The 21,294-nt window shown below is 42.7% G+C and overlaps 1 protein-coding gene across 8 annotated transcripts in view; it reads left to right on the forward strand.

Annotated features, from left to right (window-relative positions):
- ATP11C (ATPase phospholipid transporting 11C) overlaps positions 1 to 21,294 on the forward strand; it is a 182,423-nt gene that overhangs the window by 114,953 nt on the left and 46,176 nt on the right. For all 8 annotated transcript variants that reach the window (XM_047715057.1, XM_047715055.1, XM_047715061.1 and 5 more), the window contains 10 exons: positions 267 to 417; positions 1,051 to 1,248; positions 6,125 to 6,286; positions 6,971 to 7,122; positions 8,136 to 8,207; positions 10,046 to 10,119; positions 12,455 to 12,558; positions 12,985 to 13,166; positions 14,368 to 14,631; positions 18,350 to 18,524. In XM_047715057.1, the coding sequence (XP_047571013.1) occupies positions 267 to 417; positions 1,051 to 1,248; positions 6,125 to 6,286; positions 6,971 to 7,122; positions 8,136 to 8,207; positions 10,046 to 10,119; positions 12,455 to 12,558; positions 12,985 to 13,166; positions 14,368 to 14,631; positions 18,350 to 18,524 (1,534 nt within the window). The remainder of the gene's footprint in view (positions 1 to 266; positions 418 to 1,050; positions 1,249 to 6,124; positions 6,287 to 6,970; positions 7,123 to 8,135; positions 8,208 to 10,045; positions 10,120 to 12,454; positions 12,559 to 12,984; positions 13,167 to 14,367; positions 14,632 to 18,349; positions 18,525 to 21,294) is intronic.

Here is a 21,294-nt window from a genome sequence, read left to right on the forward strand (position 1 = left end):
AGGATCCTTCTTTTTTTTTTTTTTTTGTAAGTGCATTAAGCTAGTCAACCACTGCACTTTGGGGAGCATTGGTGACCAGCAAACAGGTCAGGAGGTCAGGGCTGGCTTTTCCACTTTACCAGCTGAGAGTAAGGCTTCTGCAGTGATAACTGTGCTTACCCATCGTCCACAGGAGAGGCTTTAGGAAACTGAATGGCTTAATTTTTACATGGTTGATATCTTAAATAATTACATAGTTTTTAAATCCATAATATCTTCTTTTTCAGATCCATTAATGCCTTCCTGATTGTGTATTTATTTCTGTTACTGACCAAAGCTGCAGTATGCACTACTCTAAAGTACGTTTGGCAAAGTACTCCGTATAACGATGAACCTTGGTACAACCAAAAGACTCAGAAAGAGCGGGAATCGTTGAAGGTAATCAGTTTTATGCTGCAACTTTTAACTCTTGCTAAAAATTTTAACTCTAGCCCTTTGTGACCGAGCCACCCTTTATTGAAATGTTATTTAGATAATGATACCTTTTGCTGGCTTCCGAGTTTTCTCAGGTTGTATGGTAGCCCCAAGCTGTTAGACATTTAAGAAGTTTTATAGGATATTTTTCTTTTACTTTAGGCATCTGTGCTTATTTTTAGCTCTTTAGTTAAAGAGTTTGAAACAGCTGATCAAGAATCTCTGGTTATATGTCTCTGGCTGTACCCAAGAATCTGTGTGACTATACACGAGCTTGGAATATGTCATAAGTAGATGCCTACCCAGAAACTTCGATCCTGTGTTTGTACTGGGGGGATGGCAGAGAATTTAAGGAAGTGAAAAAGTGTTAAAGGTACATTTACTGAAGTATAATGATAAATTGGGGATGTTTTTAAAATGTTCTTTTCACATACTGTGATGAGAACTTTGGCCAACGGGATAGTATCATTAGGAACTTTATAGCAACAGCAGTGCTTTTAGCATTGAAATAAAAAGAAAAGTTAACTGGTTCTTTATCTTGCACTTGTTGGCTAGAAATGTGTATCTAATCAGCACAAACTATTTCTTTTGTTTTAGGTTTTGAAGATGTTCACTGACTTCCTGTCATTTATGGTTCTGTTCAACTTTATCATACCTGTATCCATGTATGTCACGGTAGAAATGCAGAAATTCTTGGGCTCCTTCTTCATTTCATGGGATAAGGACTTTTATGATGAAGAAATTAATGAAGGAGCCCTGGTTAACACATCAGACCTTAATGAAGAACTTGGTCAGGTTAGAATGTATTTTTACTTGAAATAAGTTAATGTATTGAAAATATCTGTTCTTATACTCTGGCTTACCAATGTATGTGACCATTTCACATTGGGAAATGTAATTCAGATATTCTTTTATCCAGGCATATAACAAAGACAAGCAGTGTTTTCATAGCTGTAGCATTCATTATCTTGTTGGCATTTTCGAGGAGTAGCCCACTTTATATATTAAATTTGAATGTGACAGAAATTTTCTTTACAACTCACCTGGCGATGTTGTTAGATTATGGGCTGTTGCTTTGGAACAGACACATGTAGTTGGTCTTCCTCAGCATCTGTTACCAGTTGGGGATAGACTCTGGGGTAGTCAGTAAAGCTTTTCTATGACTGTGTTTTGTTCCATAAGCAGCATTGACTAGAGTTGTCCTGTTGATGTTGTCTTGGTACATTTCTGATCAGACAGAATACATTCCTAGCAAGCAGAGTTGTTAACTCCAGGGCAGGAATTTAAATGAAGTCAGAATGTGAGGGCATGTGCTCCTCAGAATGCTTTTTGCTTCGTACACCAGTGCGGCCTAGGCTGTGGCCTCATTTCTAAGGCAGGCGCATTTGTTCCCAGTGTGGTATGGTCTAGCTATAATTCTTCAAATGGTGACTTTGTAGGTGATTTTCTCATCAGTATTGAGAAAGTTCTTCCCTTTGTCTGGATGTACTGTGTGTCACGTAATGCTCTTCACAGGCTGGGGGAATTTTTTGGCTTTCATTTAACTCTCATGATATTTAGAATGTCAAGGCTGTGGAAATGTCATTTCTATGACTGGGAGATGCAAATTCGGTTAATGGAACTGTGCGGCTGGAACAGGGCCTCACACTTGTTTTAAGTGGTGCCAAGTTGCATCTACGCCTCAAAACCCTCCCGAATGTAGCCCACGGCCCCCACTCTTTCTGTTCTTCACCCAGCCGTGCCTAGACCGAAGTACCATCTTAACAACAACAGGCACAAGGGGGAAAGGACAGTCCAGATACCAGTTTTGTTGAGAGCTGACAACATGACTCCAGGATCCCAGACTGTGGAATCTGCATCCCACAGAGATACTGAGTCACCAAGGATAGAACAAGAATTGAATGAACAAATGCTTTTTTCCCTTAGATATTGTTCCCAGAAGATTCTTTTGAAGGTGACTTCAGCTGCCACAGCTGACCTTACTTAGCCTTTGTAAACCACTTTTCATCCAGGAACAGAGCTGTCTGAAGAGAACTACTCTGGTCCCAATAAAAAGCATTGATTACAGCATTACTGCATTAAAAAAACAAAAACAAAAAACTGAGTTACAAGCCACCTCTGGTGAACTTTCCCTCCCTGACAGGTGATTTCGTTGAGTAAATCTACCTCATCTAGATCTGGTGCCTGGTTCACCTACCCAAGGATCAATGAGGCCATAGCCCCAGGACTCCGCAAATAGAGCTGCCATCATGCCGCATGTGACTCCTAACGCTGTCTAGAGACAGGAAGGATATCCAAGACAGGTGCCACTCAAATGAGGTTCTTAAATCTTCCAGACCCCCACCTCAGCAGATTCCGTATTACCTAGTGGAAGGTAATCTTATTCCTATCATTTAGGCTGTATTCACACTGCAGAAAGCAAAGTAGAGCTTTGGGTAATGATCTGGTAAATTTGATCACTGAAAAGAGACTGGAGTTTTCATTTCAGCCACCACTTCTTTCCCTACCAAAACCTGCCTTTCTGGCTGTGACTGTCATTTAGTCAAAGCACTGAGTTAATAGCCAGACCACCACTTTCATTTATATGGTGTAAAAACAACTTGCCTTCATTATCACCTTATACGTGTGGAAATTACCTGAATGAAAATGCAAAGAAGTCTTGAAATAGTTCCCTAGGCCATTTACTATTCAGTGGACCAGTACGCACAAAATTGAGTGTAACCAGCTTCCTCCTTGATGAGTCATAATTTCAGATCTGTATGACTTTTTATGTTATAAAAAAGCAGTGTCAATTAGGTCCCACTGATACCATTGCAAATACTTGCTTAATCTCTTTTAAAATGACCCACATTGAGGGGCACCTGGATGGCTTAGTTGAATGGCCAACTCTTGGTCTTGGCTCAGGTTGTGAGATCCAGCCCCAAATCTCTCTCCCTTACCCTCTGCCCCTCCCACTTGTGTGCATGCTCTCAAGCTTTCTCTTTCTCCCCCAACCCCCAGAATAAGTACATCTGTAGAAAAAAGGAAGTAGACTGTTCAGTTGGAAAAGAATGGAGTCTTATGATCAGGCATCAGTCTTTTAGGCAACCAAATGGTTTCAATCCATCTTGAAAATATTTTGGGGTAGCCTCCTGCTTTACAGCCCCTTCAGGTCTTGCAGCGATGCCTAATGGTGTGTCTGGGTATATACTCTGATTCCAGTAATTCAGTCCCACTGTTACGTATTAAACTTACGCTATATATCAAGAATATGTTGATTGTACTGAGGTTACTATTACAAAGTATACATGAAACCCTCAAGTTGTTCACCATTCAGTTAGGAAAACATACATATCATACGTAACTATAGCAATGTGACCATAATTGATCGGAAAAAAATAGGGCATGTGAGATGATGGAAAGAGTCCAGTACTGTGATTTTGGTCAAGGCAACAGCAATGACTGTCAGCATCTATCTAATACCTTATAGTTTGTAAACATTATTGTACTTTCTTTTCCAGTCTTTACAGCGTTGTGCAGCAGGCTTGGTTATTTCAGGTTAATATTTAAAGTATACAGACGTGAGAATTTTCCAAGGTCACAAAGTTAGTAGGTGGTGAAGCCAGGACACCAGAGTGAATGTTCCATTAAGTTGAATGATACGAGATTTTTGACCTACAAAATAGGCATTTCCATACGTTCGTGAACGTTAGTTCAGGGCTCTTTCCACCCTAGAACAGCTGTCTGGCTTTAGGCTTTGCATCCATAAAATGATGAGTTTCAACTTGCTTATAGAGAAGTGCTTTTCCAGCAGCCTCAGACCTGCCACTAGAGAGGAAGAGGCTATTGTGAGTTGGGCGAGCAGGCAGCCTCTCACTCTTTAGCCCTTTTTAGTAACAGCTGATCCTCTCCTCTCCCTTGGCCGAGTACAGGGCATGTATTAGAGCAGTGGTTCTCAAAGTATAATCCCTGGACCGGCAGCATCCGCATCACCTATGAACTTAATTAGAAATGTCCATTACCTAGCGCTGCCCTAGAGCGCTGAATCAGAAACTGGGGAAACAGAGGCCAGCAATCGGAGTTTTAACAAGCCCTCCAAGTGAGAGTGATGCACACTGCAATTTGATATTGACCGTGTCAGGGTGTAGTTTGTTGGCCTTACACCTGCGAGATCAATTCTACGCAGATCCATACTGCACAGAACATTCTGCGTAGGGGAACAATTGCACGATGTATTTTTTTTAAACTACCACCTTTGGCGCTTTCTAAGATTTCTAAGTGGGTTAATGCTGATCCAAATGTAGGAGACGCAGTAACCCGGGAGAACCTTCAGGGGAAAATGACAGTAAATAATTTTGATCAGAAAAAAAATCCCAAAGATTTTCATTTCAACTGGAAAAATCTAGACGATACAGGAATAATAGCACTTGAATTAATTTAAAGGGAGAATTCAAACTTGGCTGGTTAACAGAGCAAAAAAAGGAAGATTGAAATGCTATATTTGTGCCAGTGCTGCTACCGTGAAAAGCTTTGAAAAATAATTAGAAAGCAACTACTGCTGGAGTTCATCTCTTTCTCCCTTACATAATGAAAACCTTCATCTTGTGCTTATGCTTGTTCCTGTCAGCCCATAATTTTAACTATTTAAGCATAAATTGCCAAAAAGGAGGATAAAATTGTGGGTTTCCAAAAGCCAGATGTTATAAATAGAAGAGATAAAAACTGAGATAAAATGGAAATGCTCAAAATGGTTTATTTGGCATGGAAAATTTATTTCATCGCTTACTTTTTCCATTATTTATGAAGGAATGCTTATATTATACTTTTTTTTGCTTATATTTTAACCTATTATTATAAACTGTTTTTTTTTTTAACTTGGAAACTTTTTTCAGGAGTATCAGGAGTATCTAAAAATATACACAGAATGTGGAAAGAAACTTCAATTACGTTTTTGAACATTAAAGACTTCCTGTGTCTCCTAATTAAGTAACTTGATATTATTATTTTCCCTAACCATCCATACTCTTTGATTCTATCTGCAGTATATAACACAGTGCATTTTACTTCAGTCCAGTATATTCATCAAAAATTTTACTTTTCAAGGAAAAGCTTTGTTACATCGCAGTAAATTTAAGTTCCTCTCAAATATTTTTCTGTGTGTGTGCACACATTGTGTGTGTGTGTGTGTGTGTGTGTGTAAAAGGGTCAGTCTGTTCTTACTTCCCACTTAGAAAATGGGCTTTTATTTTAGAACTTGTTTACATCAAAATAGATAAGTAATAAACTGAAAGTTTCTTAGTTTGATAAAATAGCCACATTTTTCTTATTAATCTTTTGTATTTGAGCGCGTCTACCTTGGACATGTGATACTGTTTCACTGCCTTTAAAAATACTTGTTTGAGGGCGTCTGGCTGGCTCAGTCAGTGGAGCCTGCAGCTCTTGAATTTGGCATTGTGAGTTTGAACCCCACATGTGGTGTGGAGTTTACTTAAATTTTTTTTAATTAAAAATTCTTATTCATTTGCCGCTCTTTTCATAATACTGCTTTTGTAATTAACCTGACATTTGACGAGAAGTCTTAGAAACAGTGCTCTGCTATGGATAGGAGAAGAGCCCCCCACCTTACAGCCTAACGAAAACTTAATCACACTGAAGGAGGTAACACTGCCTCTGTTTCTGTCCTTGTTTTTAGGTGGACTATATATTCACAGACAAGACTGGAACACTCACTGAAAATAGCATGGAATTCATTGAGTGCTGCATAGATGGACACAAATACAAAGGTGCAGTGCAGGACACCGATGGTCTCTCGCAGACTGATGGACCCTTAACGTATTTTGACAAAGCAGATAAGGTGGCATTTTCCGAATTACATTTTCCCCGGAGAGATCCTTCTGTGTGTGCATGTGCTAACTTCGCATAGTAGAAATAAGAGCTCGGAGTGCATGACACCGACTTTGGAATAACCCTTTGCTTTTTTGACTTCAGCTTCCCTGCTTCACTAACACCTCCAGAGATCGTTAATAAGCAGCATTTATAAATAGGGAGGGATGTGGAAAATGGCTTCGGGGCAAAAATTTCACTTGCCGTCTGTCTGATCGTAATTCTTGATGCTTTGTCTTTAAAAATATGAGCTGCTCCGAGAGTGAAGTCTTTTCCAGTCATTCAGGTCCCAGGAGTGTCTAGACATTAAATGAACCCAAGTCTCCCAGCACCTGAGCTATCGCCAGATTGTGAATTGGATACTGAATGAACTCTTTCAGGCCATAAAGAATTCACCGATTTAGTATTCGGTGGCTGCACGGTAGCCTGAATGAGCGAACACAGCCCCTAGGGTATGTTAGCTGAGACCCGGGGATGCTGTCAGGTACAAGGGAGGATATAGAGCTCATCTGAGTATTAGGGATTTAGAAATTTCAGCTACTCGGTTTGCTGGAGGTTATAACATTTTCTCACATTAATACCTTCTCTCTGTTCGCTGACTACCAGGTGATCAAAGGGAAAATAATAGAGTCATTTTTCTGTTACCCTTCAACAGAACCGAGAAGAGCTCTTTCTGCGTGCCTTGTGCTTATGTCACACTGTAGAAGTTAAAACAAATGATACTGTTGATGGGCCTACGGAATCAGCTGCGTTAACTTACATGTCCTCCTCACCAGATGAGATCGCTTTGGTGAAAGGAGCTAAAAAGTAAGCACTTCTGTTAGGTTGGGCGAATAAATGCTGGAGACGTGTCATTCAGCGTTGTACCCGTCGTTAACAACACAGTGGCTTGCACTTCAGAGTCTGGTAAGAGGGTAGAGCTCATGTTGAGTGGGCTTTACCACAAACAACAGAACACCGCTGGGACCCACGGAAGCTTCGAGAGTGGTTGGATAGGTCTCTTACCTCGCTTGTGGTAAAGATCTCACAGGTATTTGCACGTGTCCAAACTTCTCAAATTCCTCACGTTAAATAAGTATAGTTCTTTGTATATCAGTCATACCTCAAGAAGGCTGTCTTAAAAACCCTGATGTAAGTTGTAGAGAAGTACATGAACAGTTTTGAAGAGCTAAAAAAAAAAAGGAATAAGCACTGCTTGTACTTCTCCTGAGAACAGGAAATCACAGGAGGATTAGAGTTGCTTTTTCCTCTGCTCCAATAACCTTATCTTATAAATATTCTTTAATAAAAAGCCGAAATGCTTTCTCTGAAAGTTTGTGAAAAATTTCCCAAACCTAGCCAATTAAGACCAAAAAGAAAATAGCAATGCGTAGATGTGACTTGCATTACTGTTGATAAACACCAACCGGAAGTCCAAATGTTCTTATTCTATTCTGCAAATTCTGCAACAGTGGCCACTTTCTATACAACACATGCTATTTCTGAAGCGCTCTCAGCAGTTTTGACGTCACTTTGTCACCGACAGTCCTGTTTTACCCTTGAGGCCTGTGATGATTAAGTGGTTAAAAGGTCACCCGATGTGTCTGCTACAGAATTGGAATTACAAATTGCCTCTTGATTACAAGTCGTGACTGGGCTTTGACTTCCTCTTTCCTGTTGTCTCAGCCAGTAAAGGGAAGTATACTTATAGACTGTTTTGTGTTGTTGTTGTTTTTTTTCACACAAAAGAGAAGAAAACAATAAGCAGGTGTGCCCCACTGCAAGGGAAAATTAATCGTTCTTTAGAGATCCACAAAGGTCTTTTTGTTGCTTTTCATCAGGTACGGGTTCACTTTTGTAGGAATTCGGAACGGCCATATGAGAGTAGAGAACCAAAGAAAAGAAATAGAAGAGTAAGTAGCATGGTGTGTTTGATGTTTGTGACGTCTTAACCCCACAGTCAACCTTGGGTGGATTTCGGAAGGGCCACAAAGGAAACTTCTTTCATCTATAAATGGATAAGACTCTGCTTTCCGGGTTGGAGTTTGATGTAAATGTAGCTGGAGTGGAAGACCTTTTTCTAGAGTGGTAGTAACTGGGACTTGAGATGGAAATTATTTGTTTGGTTCACATGTGGGTCCAAGAGCCCGAATGAGAATCTGCCTGGACTTTCGTTCTGAAACACAGATGCTAATGTTAGGTCTCCAGCACACGCTATGAGAAAAATCCATGAACTTGTATGAAACCTTCCGCTGTCCAGAACCCAGCCAGTCACTCTGGGATGGCAGGCTCAACCAGTCATGGCAGCTTTGGTGTCAGAAGCTTTGTCTTATTCTCCCCCACTCAAATGTGAGCCCCAGGGCAAGTACCCTGAGGCAGCAGTGTTTTGGATCTTTTTTTTTTTTTTCCTCCTACAGAGAGCCCAACGAACAAAACCGCCCTGGCTTAATAGCAGATTTTAATTAGGGTCTGTGATTAATTTGAATTCCTTCATCTGAACTCGAAATGTAATTATCTGACTTCTATTCTGGCCCCTAGCCTCTCAGGAGACCCATCTCAGAAACCTGTAATATGTGTAGATGTGTTTGGGGAGTGGACCCCTTAGGGAAATGATGCCTGAAAGCCAGGCAAAAGGCTCTTTGGCCTGACTGCCAGGAACCCGGATCATGATTAGAGTCCAGATTCTAGCCAGTTCACAACAGTGCCCCCATCTGGTCGACACCAAATGATAGGTTCCGTGTAGATCTCCTTCACACCTCCCAGAAAGGGTGCCCTGCCCACTCCCATCAAAAACAGGCTTCATAGTAAATATTCTTAGGTCAACTACTTGCGTCCAAGTTGCTCATTTTCAAAAAATATTTCCCCATGTCTTTGTAATAATTAACCCTATTTTTACTCTTCTGTCTTCTTTCATCTGATTTATTAACCCAGTACAAATCTGATCATATCATTCCACTGCTTGAACCCTACAGTGACTTCCTGTTGCTTGTAGGATAAAATTCCAAATCTCGGAAATGGACCACAATGTTTTCAGCTCCCGGCCCTTGCTTCCCCCTCTGGCTGTGCCCCCACCAACTAGATTTCAAGCTTCAGTGAACTATTTCTGCACATGCCTTTTTCTCTACTCACTATGCCATGCCACCCTTTTTTCATCATGTCACTCCTGCAGACCACAGCTGAGGCACTACCTCTTCCAGGAAGCCTTCCTTCAGATATCTTCTTTCTGGGCTCTCACATCTCCCCTGTGAGTTTCTTTATTACAGTGTGTGGCTGATTGAGACGCAGTCCTTTCATTACCCTCCACCTCCCTTATCACACAATGAACCTCTTGAGGGAAGGAACTCAGGCAGAGTCATGTCTGTTTCCCAGTACCTAGCATTGTGCTCGACCCATAGTAAGCACCCCATCGACAATTAAAATGATTGGCAAGATGGGACTATATCTAGACCCCTCCAGAAATGGCTTGTCTGGCCAGCTCTTTGTCTGCCGGTCCTATGTCGTCACTCTGTCTTTATCATTTGCAGTAATCTAATGGGAGGATACAGATATCCCTTAACCAACGCTGGCATGCTCTGACACCACGTTCTAAGCGCAGAAAAATGTCAGAGTCCCAACGGAAAGTGACAGCTGTGCCCTCAGCCAGCAACCCTTACCAGAAGGGGAGAATTCTATTCAGGATGTTTCTGTGGTGGGATATTTTTCCCCAGTGTGGCCTAGGTATTTTCTCTTTCTCATTTTTCTCCTCATAAAGGTATGAACTTCTTCACACCTTAAACTTTGACGCTGTCCGTCGTCGTATGAGTGTCATTGTGAAGACTCAAGCAGGTATACATTTTTAAATAAAAACTTGACTTTTTCTCTTTTTCCATTTGTATATTTGTATGTTGATCAGTTATTTTAAGGAAGGAAAATATCTCATGTAGTAATAGATGACTACCTTAAAGTCATGCAAAGCAGTAACTTCTGTGTACGCCCTAATGTGCTTATATAAGCACGTATGTTCAGTTTGCCAAATTGTCAGAGGCAGAGCCCTCATATGACAGTATATGAATTTTCTCGGAAACTGAACTCTACTCTTCAGTCCTGAGTGTCCAGGCAGAAACTGAAAGGGTGACTTTTTTATAATTCATGGTACTGACCAATCACAGTAATGTCTACATGCAGCAGCCCAGTACAACAGGATGGTTTGAGATTAACTAGCAGTAGAATTCTTGAGCATGGAGAGTTGCTGGCTCTCTCTGCTTCCCTTCCTCACTCCCCACTGCTTTATACTCCCAGGGAGCAGGCAGGCTAGGGATGACTAAGGATCAGATTGCTGGGAAAGGATGTGGTGGCTTCACTCCAGCATGCTGGGCTCTTTGTTTGATCAAGTGGGGAAGCTTGCCCTTGGCACTGGAACAGGTACCATCATCCCAGGGTTCTCCCGCATCCTTTGGAGGAGTCATGGTAGCTGACATACCTTCTGCTTGGTTAGAACAAGAGCCATAGGGGAGCACTTATTTGTGGGCTCCCAGATGCCTCTGTGTATGTGCGTGTGTGTGTATGTGTGTGTGTGTGAGAGAGAGAGAGACAGACACGGAGAGAGATAGAGAGACACTGTGACTGTTTCTACGTGCTTTTTCAAATTTTCCTTGATTTATATCCTAGTAACTTACCTTTTAGTGTTTTTTTTTAAGATTTTATTTATTTATTTGACAGACAGAGATTACAAGTAGGCAGAGAGGCGGCGGTGGGGGTGGGAGCAGGCTCCCCGCTGAGCAGAGGGCCCAATGTGGGACTCGATCCCAGGACCCCGAGATCATGACCTGGGCCAAAGGGAGAGGCTTAACCCACTGAGCCACCCAGGCGCCCCACTTTTAGTGTTAAATCTATCCCAGATTCCTTGGTGTGAGAATGGGAAGATACAAACAGACCCTTGAGGGAACGTTTCCCCCTTTATTCATACTTTGCGGTGTGACTGCCAGGTCATGAAATTGATTTCATTCTGTGAATGCCAAATTTGTCCTGTGGCTTTTAAACACACTGTGGATGTGTGAGAGAAAATTAAAAGAGAAAACCACTTAACATTTGAGATATTTGGTGATCTTACCTGTCTGTATGTATGCACTTATGCATTCTACTGCAAATGATGAGACATCTGGGGAAGTGGTCTGCCAAGGGCCTTGACCTCAGCTGCACTTCTTTTTAACTTCTTGAACTCAGCATTTTGCTTTATATGGGTAAAGTGGTTTTTTTTTTTAAGATTTTTATTTATTTATTTGACAGAGATCACAAGTAGGCAGAGAGACAGGCAGAGAGGAGGAAGCAGGCTCCCTGCTGAGCAGAGCCTGATTCGGGGCTCGATCCCAGGACTCTGGGATCATGACTTGAGCCAAAGGCAGAGGCTTTAACCCACTGAGCCACCCAGGCGCCCCATAAAGTGTCTTTCTTAATGTTCAACGGCAACTCCTTTGCTGGTTGCATGGACTGACAGAAAGCCACACTTACACCAGCACTCTACAGTGCTATTTTCAAGTTTCTGGTACAAATTCCCAAGCCACTGTTTTTAAAGCAACCTCTGTAATTCATTCAAAATGATTTTTATTTTATTTGCGCTTGGGCTTGGTCTTGACATCAGTAGAATGCCATGTGTGCACTTTAAAACATGCTTGGCAGCGTTTTCAAAGAGAATTCAGAAGGAGCTCCTTGACATAAGTACAGTCTCCCATGATTCCCTGAAAGGAAGTACACTTTAGCAAAGGAACTTGTTGTACGCTCTTGAGTTGTTTGTGTCCATGCTGGTATTCAGAGGTAATGAGCATTGTCCTGTGAGAGTGAAGGTCGAGATGTCTCATCCCAGGATCCACAGTAGCTGAGTGGGAGAGGCCACCTTAATAGTTCCTGTTATTAGGGGCGCCTGAGTGGCTCAGTGGGTTAAGCCTCTGCCTTCGGCTCAGGTCATGATCCCAGAGTCCTGGGATCCAGCCCCGAATTGGGCTCTCTGCTCAGCGGGGAGCCTGCTTCCTCCTCTCTTTTTCTCTGCCTGCCTCTCTGCCTGCTTGTGATCTCTCTCTCTGTCATATAAATAAATAAATCTTTTTAAAAAGTAGTTCCTGTTATTAAAATCCCAATACCAGTCTTAAAATTCTAAGTTGAGCCCTTGTTTTTTTGTTTATTTTAGGAGACATCCTTCTCTTTTGTAAAGGAGCAGACTCCGCGGTCTTCCCCAGGGTGCAAAATCATGAAATTGAGTTAACAAAAGCCCATGTGGAACGTAATGCCATGGTGAGCGTACATCCTTCTGGAAATGCTAAAGATGACTGTTTGATGGGATTTCTATTTAAATGTTTAAATGAATTTTAGCTTCTTTTTTATAGTCTATTTTTATATTGGGGGATTTAGTAATACTGTTTTCCTTACTGTAATGTAAAACGTTATCCTGGAGCATATTTCTGTGCAGAATTTGCAGACTTGAAGACTTTTCAGGAATCTTTCATTTATGTTCTGCTTTCTTTTCTTTAAGAGCTAGTATTTTGTTATTCTGAACCTAATTGAATGTTACCTGTTTACTTGCAATCTGTTAGTGGTTTTTTTTTTTTTTAACTAAACATATATCAGAATTTCTTTGTACAGTGAAATGAGGGTATTTAAAGGGACTGTGGAATTTTTCTCCCAATTCCTTGGATAACTAGAGATCTTCTTTCTCTCTAGGATGGATATCGGACACTTTGTGTAGCCTTCAAAGAAATCACTCCAGATGATTATGAAAGAATTAACAGACAGCTCATAGAGGCAAAAATGGCCCTACAAGACAGAGAAGAAAAAATGGAAAAAGTTTTTGATGATATTGAGACAAACATGAATTTAATTGGAGCCACTGCAGTGGAAGACAAGTAATTACAAAATGATTTTCTTGTCATTTTAATGACCAGTCATTTAGAGTGGTTTCTGTCCAGATTGGTAATTTTATTCTCAAATTTTGAAATCTTCTATTCAGATCTGTTGCTAGACCAGACTTTGAACCATCCGTGAGAATGATTTTTTTTTAAGTGAAATATTTGTGGCTTAGAAGAATGAATCTGTCATCTCGAAGATCTTTTGCATGTTTACACCTTGAATTTCCTATTTCACAAATACCTGCATAAGTCTCATGATGTATTGAGAGCTTTGTGCTGGAGGCATCCTTTGAGCTGCTGCCCGATAGAATTGATAAGATTTTGGCAGACAGAAATGAACGGAAAGGAAATTCGAGTTAGGGCAAACAACGTGAGAGCTCATTCGAGCCTGCTTCAGCAGGCTAGAGCATGTTTTTGCATACTTTCAAATAATTTGTTTTAACTCTCCAGGCTTAGCTGCACTAGAGAGGATTGGAGGGCTCTAGCATTGATCCGTCTGAAAGAATACATTTTAGACTCTTAATATTTTAGGAGCTTTTAGGAAATTATAAATGCAAATTTATGAGACTTAGCCCCCCAACAAAAGTTTTATCTATATATATTTTTTTTTCAGCCACATTGGAAGATTTTGAAATTTTAATGGGATTCATTTAGTCTAATATCTTTCTCATTCCCTGACCAAAGGGAGCTCAAAGAAAGTAGTATTCTCTCCGTGCCTTTTGGATTTATGCTTAAATTCTCTCTGGGGCTAGTTGGCTTTCCTGTTCTCAAAGCTGCTCAGCAAGGGGGATTCACTAACGTCCCTCGACACCGCACTAGAACGCCCTTTCCGTTTTGCCCCGTGTCAAGTATTTGTATACTGAGATATAAAATTTAATGAAATAAAGTGACAGTGAATGAGAACATGCAGTGAGTTGATGAACATTTTAGCTAAGAGGGAGGAGTCTGCCATTGGATACCAGTTACCTAAAGAGAGGTCATTAACTTTTCCAGACCTCCCTGCTTGAAAGTCACGTTAGTCAGTCAAACCACGCCAGAGGTCGCACTCCCAGAAAGAGGAGCAGGTGTGTAGGGAGGCCAGCTGATAACATGTCAGGACTCCAGAATTGCCGTGGGTTGTAGGACTGCTCTCTCGAGCCTTCTTGCAGCATCTCTGTCGGGAAGTTTTGAGGATAACAAGGGCTCCTTTTGTGCCCAGGCTGCAAGATGAAGCAGCCGAGACCATCGAAGCTCTGCACACGGCCGGTCTGAAAGTCTGGGTGCTCACCGGCGACAAGATGGAGACGGCCAAGTCCACTTGTTACGCGTGCCGCCTCTTCCAGACCAGCACGGAGCTCTTGGAACTGACCACCAAAACCATCGAAGAAAGTGAAAGGAAAGAAGATCGGTTACATGAATTGTTGATAGAATATCGTAAGAAGTTGCTGCATGATTTTCCTAAAAGTACTAGAAGCCTTAAAAAGTAAGAAAGTGCATCGGTTTCTTATACTTAGGCATGGGTAGAAATGTAAATCCCAGCTGTTCGTACGGAAGGCTGTTTTCTGTGATTGATCATTCTTTGTTTGCAGGTGTTTTATCCTTGTAAGTTAAAACCTTCCCGGAGGACTTGGCCGATGGCTCATTTGAGGTTATTTGGTACTTTCTGCCTCTCTTTTAATGTAAAAGAAAATCGTGTATTTCTTGAGATTTAGAAAAGTGGTTCAGGGGCGCCTGGGTGGCTCAGTGGGTTAAGCCGCTGCCTTCGGCTCAGGTCATGATCTCAGGGTCCTGGGATCGAGCCCCGCATCGGGCTCTCTGCTCAGCAGGGAGCCTGCTTCCTCCTCTCTCTCTACCTGCCTCTCTGCCTGCTTGTGATCTCTCTCTGTCAAATAAATAAATAAATTCTTAAAAAAAAAAAGTGGTTCAGTTCCTTCGTGTTTAGGGTTTGGGGATTTAGCCCTGATACCCTGTCCTGGTCCGTGTCAAGAGAAAACACTCCTTCTTGTGGCCTCTTAAATTGAATGCAGGGAACCCGGTCTGTGTAACAGTCGCCCAGTAATGTGAGGTCCTAGAGCCGTTTTCTCTGTAGATTTTCAAGCCCCAGAACCCCAAAGGGAACCGAATACCTGTTAATAACACGGCCACTTCAACTCTGCTTTCAACGAGCTGCTTGGGAAGAACTTGTAGGACTTAAGGATCTTGAGAAAAGCCTCTCATGCATAATAATTCCATGCCCAGAGATCACTGACCAAGGCTTAGCCTTGTCTAAACCAGTTTCTAGAATTTACTATGGCCGTTAGCAAATCAACTGCCTCTTCTGGAATGCCACAGGATGTCCCCACACTAAATCCAAAGACCCCTAGCTTAAAGTACTTTGCATTTTTTTGAGCGTACCCTTTGTTTCAGGAACCGTATTTAGCACTTTATATAATTATTCTCACTTGGTCTTCATCACAACCCAGTAAGGCTGTCTTATTTTCTTCACTTTACAGATAGTAAGGCTCAGAGAGATGCAGTAACTTACTCAAGATCACACAGCTAATAAGGAGGGGGGGGCACGGGGAATGAGTCTGTCCAATTCCAGAGCCCAGGCTTTTAACAACTATGCTCTCTCGGGACCCGCGTGTCTAGTGCATAAACAGGCTTTACAAATGACTTCCCCGCACTCATGAGGCTGTGGCCCATTCTGAACCAGCTCTTGTCCTCCTGGCACTTGGGCATCAGTGAGAGCAAACATGATCTTATGATTGCCGCTCATAAATGTTTCCTTCCTTTAGCCAAATGGTATGTAGAAAGGCAGTCCAAATTATATTTTACTCGTCCATTTGTCTTAATCCGTTCTGGCTAACGTAATAAAATGTTATGGATGGCTCAAACAACAGAAACTTATTCTTCTATTTCTGGAGTCGACTTCCGGTGAGGTCCCTCTCCCTGGCTTATAGAAAGCTACCTTCTCACTGCGTCTTTCCACGGCACAGAGATGAAGTTCTAGAGTCTCTTCTTAAAAGGGCACTCATCTCGTGCCATGGGGTCTGCCCTCATGACGCCACCTCCCACAGGCCCCATCTCCAGACACCGCCCCATTGGGGGTTCGAGCTTCAACATAGACTTGGAAAGGAAGGGAGACATGGGACACAGTTTGGTCCATAGCACCATTGAGCGGCTCCAGGGTCCTTTTATAAAGGCCAGGGCTTCTGAAAAACTGAACTCACCATCTCAGAACATTCCCTCTTGTGGTTCATCTGTTTGGAGTTGGACCCAGACTTCCCTCAAGTTCTGTAAGTAAGCATCAGACCCAGAATCCCTTTTGTTGCTTCTGCTTCTTTTGAGCAGCTCGTGCCTTGAATCCCCAAGGCCCTCTGCCAGACGAGCGGTTCTCCATTACATCCAGAATGAGGTCGCAGCGAACGCCTCAAATGACCTTTGCACCTTGCTTTCCTAGTGCACCCCAGCACCCTTCTCTCCCTTCACCTCGTTCTGCCAGTTCCATTTCAATTTCGGTCCTCGGGCTATTAGCCATTTAGTATCTGGCTTGTGGCATATATTCTCTCCCGTATACTTCGGTGCTCTCCCAGGGAAGATGAGTTAATGATTCTTCCCATTCTTCTTGTGTGTCCTACTTAGACTTGATGCTTATAAATATTGCTGGATTTGTTAGGGAGCCACTGTTCTCTGCACATTAAGCGAGCTCTGAGTAGAGGAGCAAAGGAGAACACATGATTGTTATCTTTTTAATTAGTGAATAAAACATGCTTCTAAAATTATGAAGCAGAATATGGACAAGTAGAAAATACTGCAGTGTCCGTATACACCAAGGGAATGTGGAATGAGGAAGGAGGAGGCCCACGAGGCTCTCACCCCTCAGATGTTTGGTCCATTGGACAGCAGCTCCCTGATCACTAGAAGCTTGTCGGAAACGCAGAATCTCCTGTCCCACCGCAAACCTAGTGAGTCCGAATCTACTCTCGGACAAAAGTCTCAGGAGTTTTAACAAGATTCCCTTAAACCTTAAGCTTCAGGAAGCCTGAAAGTAGACAACTGATTCGGTAATGAGATCGTGCTGTGTCTCATACTTCGACTGCACTGGTGCTCCAATGGCATCCAAGAGTCCCCAAGAAAGATTGATTAATCGCTATTTTTTCCTAATTATGAAAAAATGAAATGTTAATTGGGAGAATTTTCTCAGTTGTAAGTTTTCCACCCTATGGTTTTTTTTTGTTTTTTGTTTTTTTTTTAAAGATTGATTGATTGATTTTAGAGACAGAGAGAGGGCATGCACGCCAGGGGTGGGAGGGGGGTTGGAGAGGGAGAGCAGAGCCAGACATGGGGTTCGCTCTCACCACCCTGAGTTCATGACCTGAGCCGAAACCAAGAGTTGGTCATTTGACTCCTGGTCACTTGACCAGGAGCCCCTCCCATATTTTTTCTTAAGTAGTTGCACCTGTTTTATTTGTACTTCCTGGCACCTAATATCTCTTAGTCATCCTGGCTATGCATGAGGATCACCTACAGAGCTTCCTAAAACATAAACCTATAAATTAACAAGCAGTGGCAAAGATACTCTGATTTAATTCGTCTGGGAATAGACGTCAGGCATGGGCAATTTTTTAAAGCTGTCCAGATGATTCTAATGGGAAGGCTATGGTTGAGAACCACCAATCCAGTATAAAATGATACTGATTTAAGGAACATATATCATTATTGTACGGGAATTTTTAATGAACACTGTGTCTCTTAGGCTCTCCATCATTTTTGAGAAGCCAGGTTTGTTGACAGGCTTTGTCATTCAGAAAAAAAAAATTCTTCTGTGATTTGTATACCCAAAGCCATTTTGTCTTTTTTCTTATATTATTAAGAAGTTTTCAGATTGGCGATTTGATTTCATATCAGAGTTTGACCGATTGATCTGTAATTTCCACAGTTCACCTTGAGTTTCTTACACAGAGACCAGCTGCTGAATGTCTGTTATTTTTATACCTTTTAGAACTTAGAATCTTTATGGGCAGCTCGAGTCTCAAAAGATGTCATGGGAAAGTCTCGTGCCATTGTTAGAGACTGTTGCTTCTCTACTGTTCATAGGTTCGGGAACCAGACTGATGATGGCCCTTATGTAGGACCCTCCTCTTTGTGGTTTTAAACACAATCAGGCTTCTAATCTTCTATATAGGAGATTCAATTACAGCATTGTTTTTCTTTTCCAGAGCATGGACAGAACATCAAGAATACGGATTAATCATCGATGGCTCCACGTTGTCACTCATACTAAATTCTAGTCAAGACTCCAGTTCTAACAATTACAAAAGCATTTTCTTGCAGATCTGCATGAAGTGCACTGCTGTGCTCTGCTGCCGGATGGCGCCATTACAGAAAGCCCAGGTAACCGGATAGGAGTTCGTGGTCCGTTCTGGGGCTTTCTGTACACGCGTGTGCAAATGTTCACTTCCTTTTTGTTCCTTCTAAGAGCCCTTTCTACCTTATTACATCTTCCCAGGCTGCTGCTTCTCCACAGTCAAATTCAGAGGTCTGCCCACCAGTGTAAAGGGACCCCATGCTTCTTGTCCCCTCAAGCTGGCTGTCCGGTTCCTTCCTTGCCTTCCAGACTTCTCTAATGAGGGCTTGATGCGTGCTGCCTCCATCCCGCTGCCCCTCGTTCCCCAGGGACGTTAGCCCGTGTGTTCTGTCTTCCCATCACATCGTCAACATCCGTTGGCTCGCCTGGAGGGGAGCGCTGACCGCCTTGCCAAATCCGTCGCGCTGGCTTTTGTTCTCCTCCTTGTTTCTCTGTCGCAGTTAACACTACCGGGCCTATCCTCCTTAAAACTTGCCTCCCTGAGTTTCTGTCTACAGTCCACGATCTTGACTCTTTTTTTTTTTTGGTCCTACTTGGCAACCTAGTGTCTTTATGTTTTGTGTCATCTTCTCACTAATTACCGTTTTTCACTGGGGCTAAGCCTTCCTTCTGCTTTTCACTTACAGCCTGTCTCTCTAAACACGAATTTCTAGGGCTCTCATTGGTAGTGTCTGGTACTGACTTTTCCTTTATGCGAAATCTCTTACCTTGAGCTGCCTGTTAGCTCCGTATGGAATCCCCACTGTCATATTAAATTCCAGTGTCCAAGCCAGATCTTAGAATTTCCTCCTTCGGGCCATGTTTTTCTCCCTTCTCTTCATTATTCTTGTCACCGGCATCACATTTCTTTTTTGCTCCCTAAGTCACCAAATGACCTCTGACCCTTCTCTTCTCATTCACTCTGTATCTAGTCACTGTGCCCTGTTGATCGTACGTTTTGTCATAGCTCTCATTCGGCTGCAGTCTTCTTAAACCTTCCATTCCATCCCAGTCCAAGTCCTGTGACTTCACACGGACTCTGATTTAGCCTCCTTGTCAGTCTCCTGGCTTTCGCCCTTCCCCCTTCAGTCTCTTGCCATGCTCCCAAATGAATCTTGTTAAAACACCACTTCTCCCGTTATATATTCTTACTCAGATATTTTCATAGGTTCCTAGTCCCTGAGGACGAAGGGCAGGTGACTCTGGCATTTAGGCTCACCCCTCTTGGCCTTGCCGTGTGTCTCTGTGCTCCGTGTCCACTGTCCCTCCCGCATCCAGCTGGAATTGGCCGCTCCTCCCTCTGTGTCGCTCGCACTTACTGTGCTCATACCAGCTTCCACGTCTGGAATTCTCTCTGAAATCCTCTTGGCCTTACAGAAATTTTACTCGCAATTAAGCCCGATTTAAGGGCCATCCCCCATATGCCGTTTTCCCCAGCTCCTCCAGCCCCACATTGATCTGCCTCACCTTGCTTTTTGGCTCTTGGTGCAGAGAACCTTAGAGTGTCAGTTCCAGACTTAGTGTTGCTTCTTCGTGTTCCTCGGCTGCTCACTCGAGACCCATGGAATGGCTGTGTCCTTGATTTGTCCTTTACACAAACTCTGCTCCCTACTTCACGCATGTGCACATGCAGCCCATCCCAATTTAGGGTATTGTCTCTGTCTGCTTTCTTCTCACTCTCAGTCCCCACCGCGATCACGTGCTCCTCCTCTTTTCTTTTTTTTTCCCTTCAACCTTCAGAGCCTTGGTTGGCCCCAGTTGAGGAAGTCGATCCTGCCAGAACCATCTCCACAGAAATCTGTCCCTTTAGTCAGAGGCAGTCTCTTTTTATTATCTGTTGCTCGAATTGCTCACTAGGATTCTGGTTACTCTGCTGTCCAGGAGTTACTTGAATTGCTGACCCCATACTGCTTCTCCGAGCTTCTCCTGGCCAGGATACAGAGCCTCCCTGTAGCTCCGTCCTTGACTTATTTTATCTCCTTCTCTATAGTCCCATCTTCTAAGCTGTCACCTACTCCCCTGTCAGGCCCACGTAGGTGATTTTCCAGTCCCTTCTCCAGTCCAAATACTTGGGCTTCTACTTCACTTGTCCAGCTGTTTACTGAACATGCCTTCTTGGGTGTTGTTATAACCATCTCAACTCAGCTTTCTTTAGAGCCCATCATCTTCCTTGTCTTCTCCCGCATGGGTTACTGAGCTCACTGTACTTTTGGATTTCTAGATTCAGAGCCTTGAAATCTGTGGTGACTCCCCCGTGCTTTACCCTTCCACGTGGTTTCGGTCACCAAATTCTGTCCATTTTCTAGTACATTGTCTTTTTCGTCTTTTCTTTCCTGGCAGATGCAGGCCTTTAACAGCTCATTGAACTCCTAGCTTGGCTCTTTGCCTGCAATCTTGCTTTTTCTTCCTATTTCTCCTGCACCCTGCGACCACTTTCATATTCTCGCTCCCTGTTGATCTGGACCCGGATGTAGCGGTCCATGCCTGGTGTATGAAAACTCATTGATCTGGTCAAGCCAGTCTGTCTGCTGAGCATAGATTGTACTTAACCTGGCTGTGTGCCTTAGGTCATGCCATTCCCTGTCTCTGGAATACTCCTCGGGTCCCCATTTTCCCTTCCATGTAGATCTTCAACCATCGTTCATGATTTAGATAAAATTACTCTTCCTTCTGTAAATTCATTCCTGATGACTCGAGCATGTAGCATCTCCTCCCTTCTCTGCCATCTTGGGCCTTTTTATGTGGACAACTTAGATGACAATGTTACATACTTCCTTGGACAGGTACCTCACAATGTTAGTGTTTATCGTTAATCTG

This window comes from Lutra lutra, chromosome X, assembly GCF_902655055.1.
Source record: "Lutra lutra chromosome X, mLutLut1.2, whole genome shotgun sequence".
Classification (NCBI taxonomy): Eukaryota; Metazoa; Chordata; class Mammalia; order Carnivora; family Mustelidae; genus Lutra; species Lutra lutra.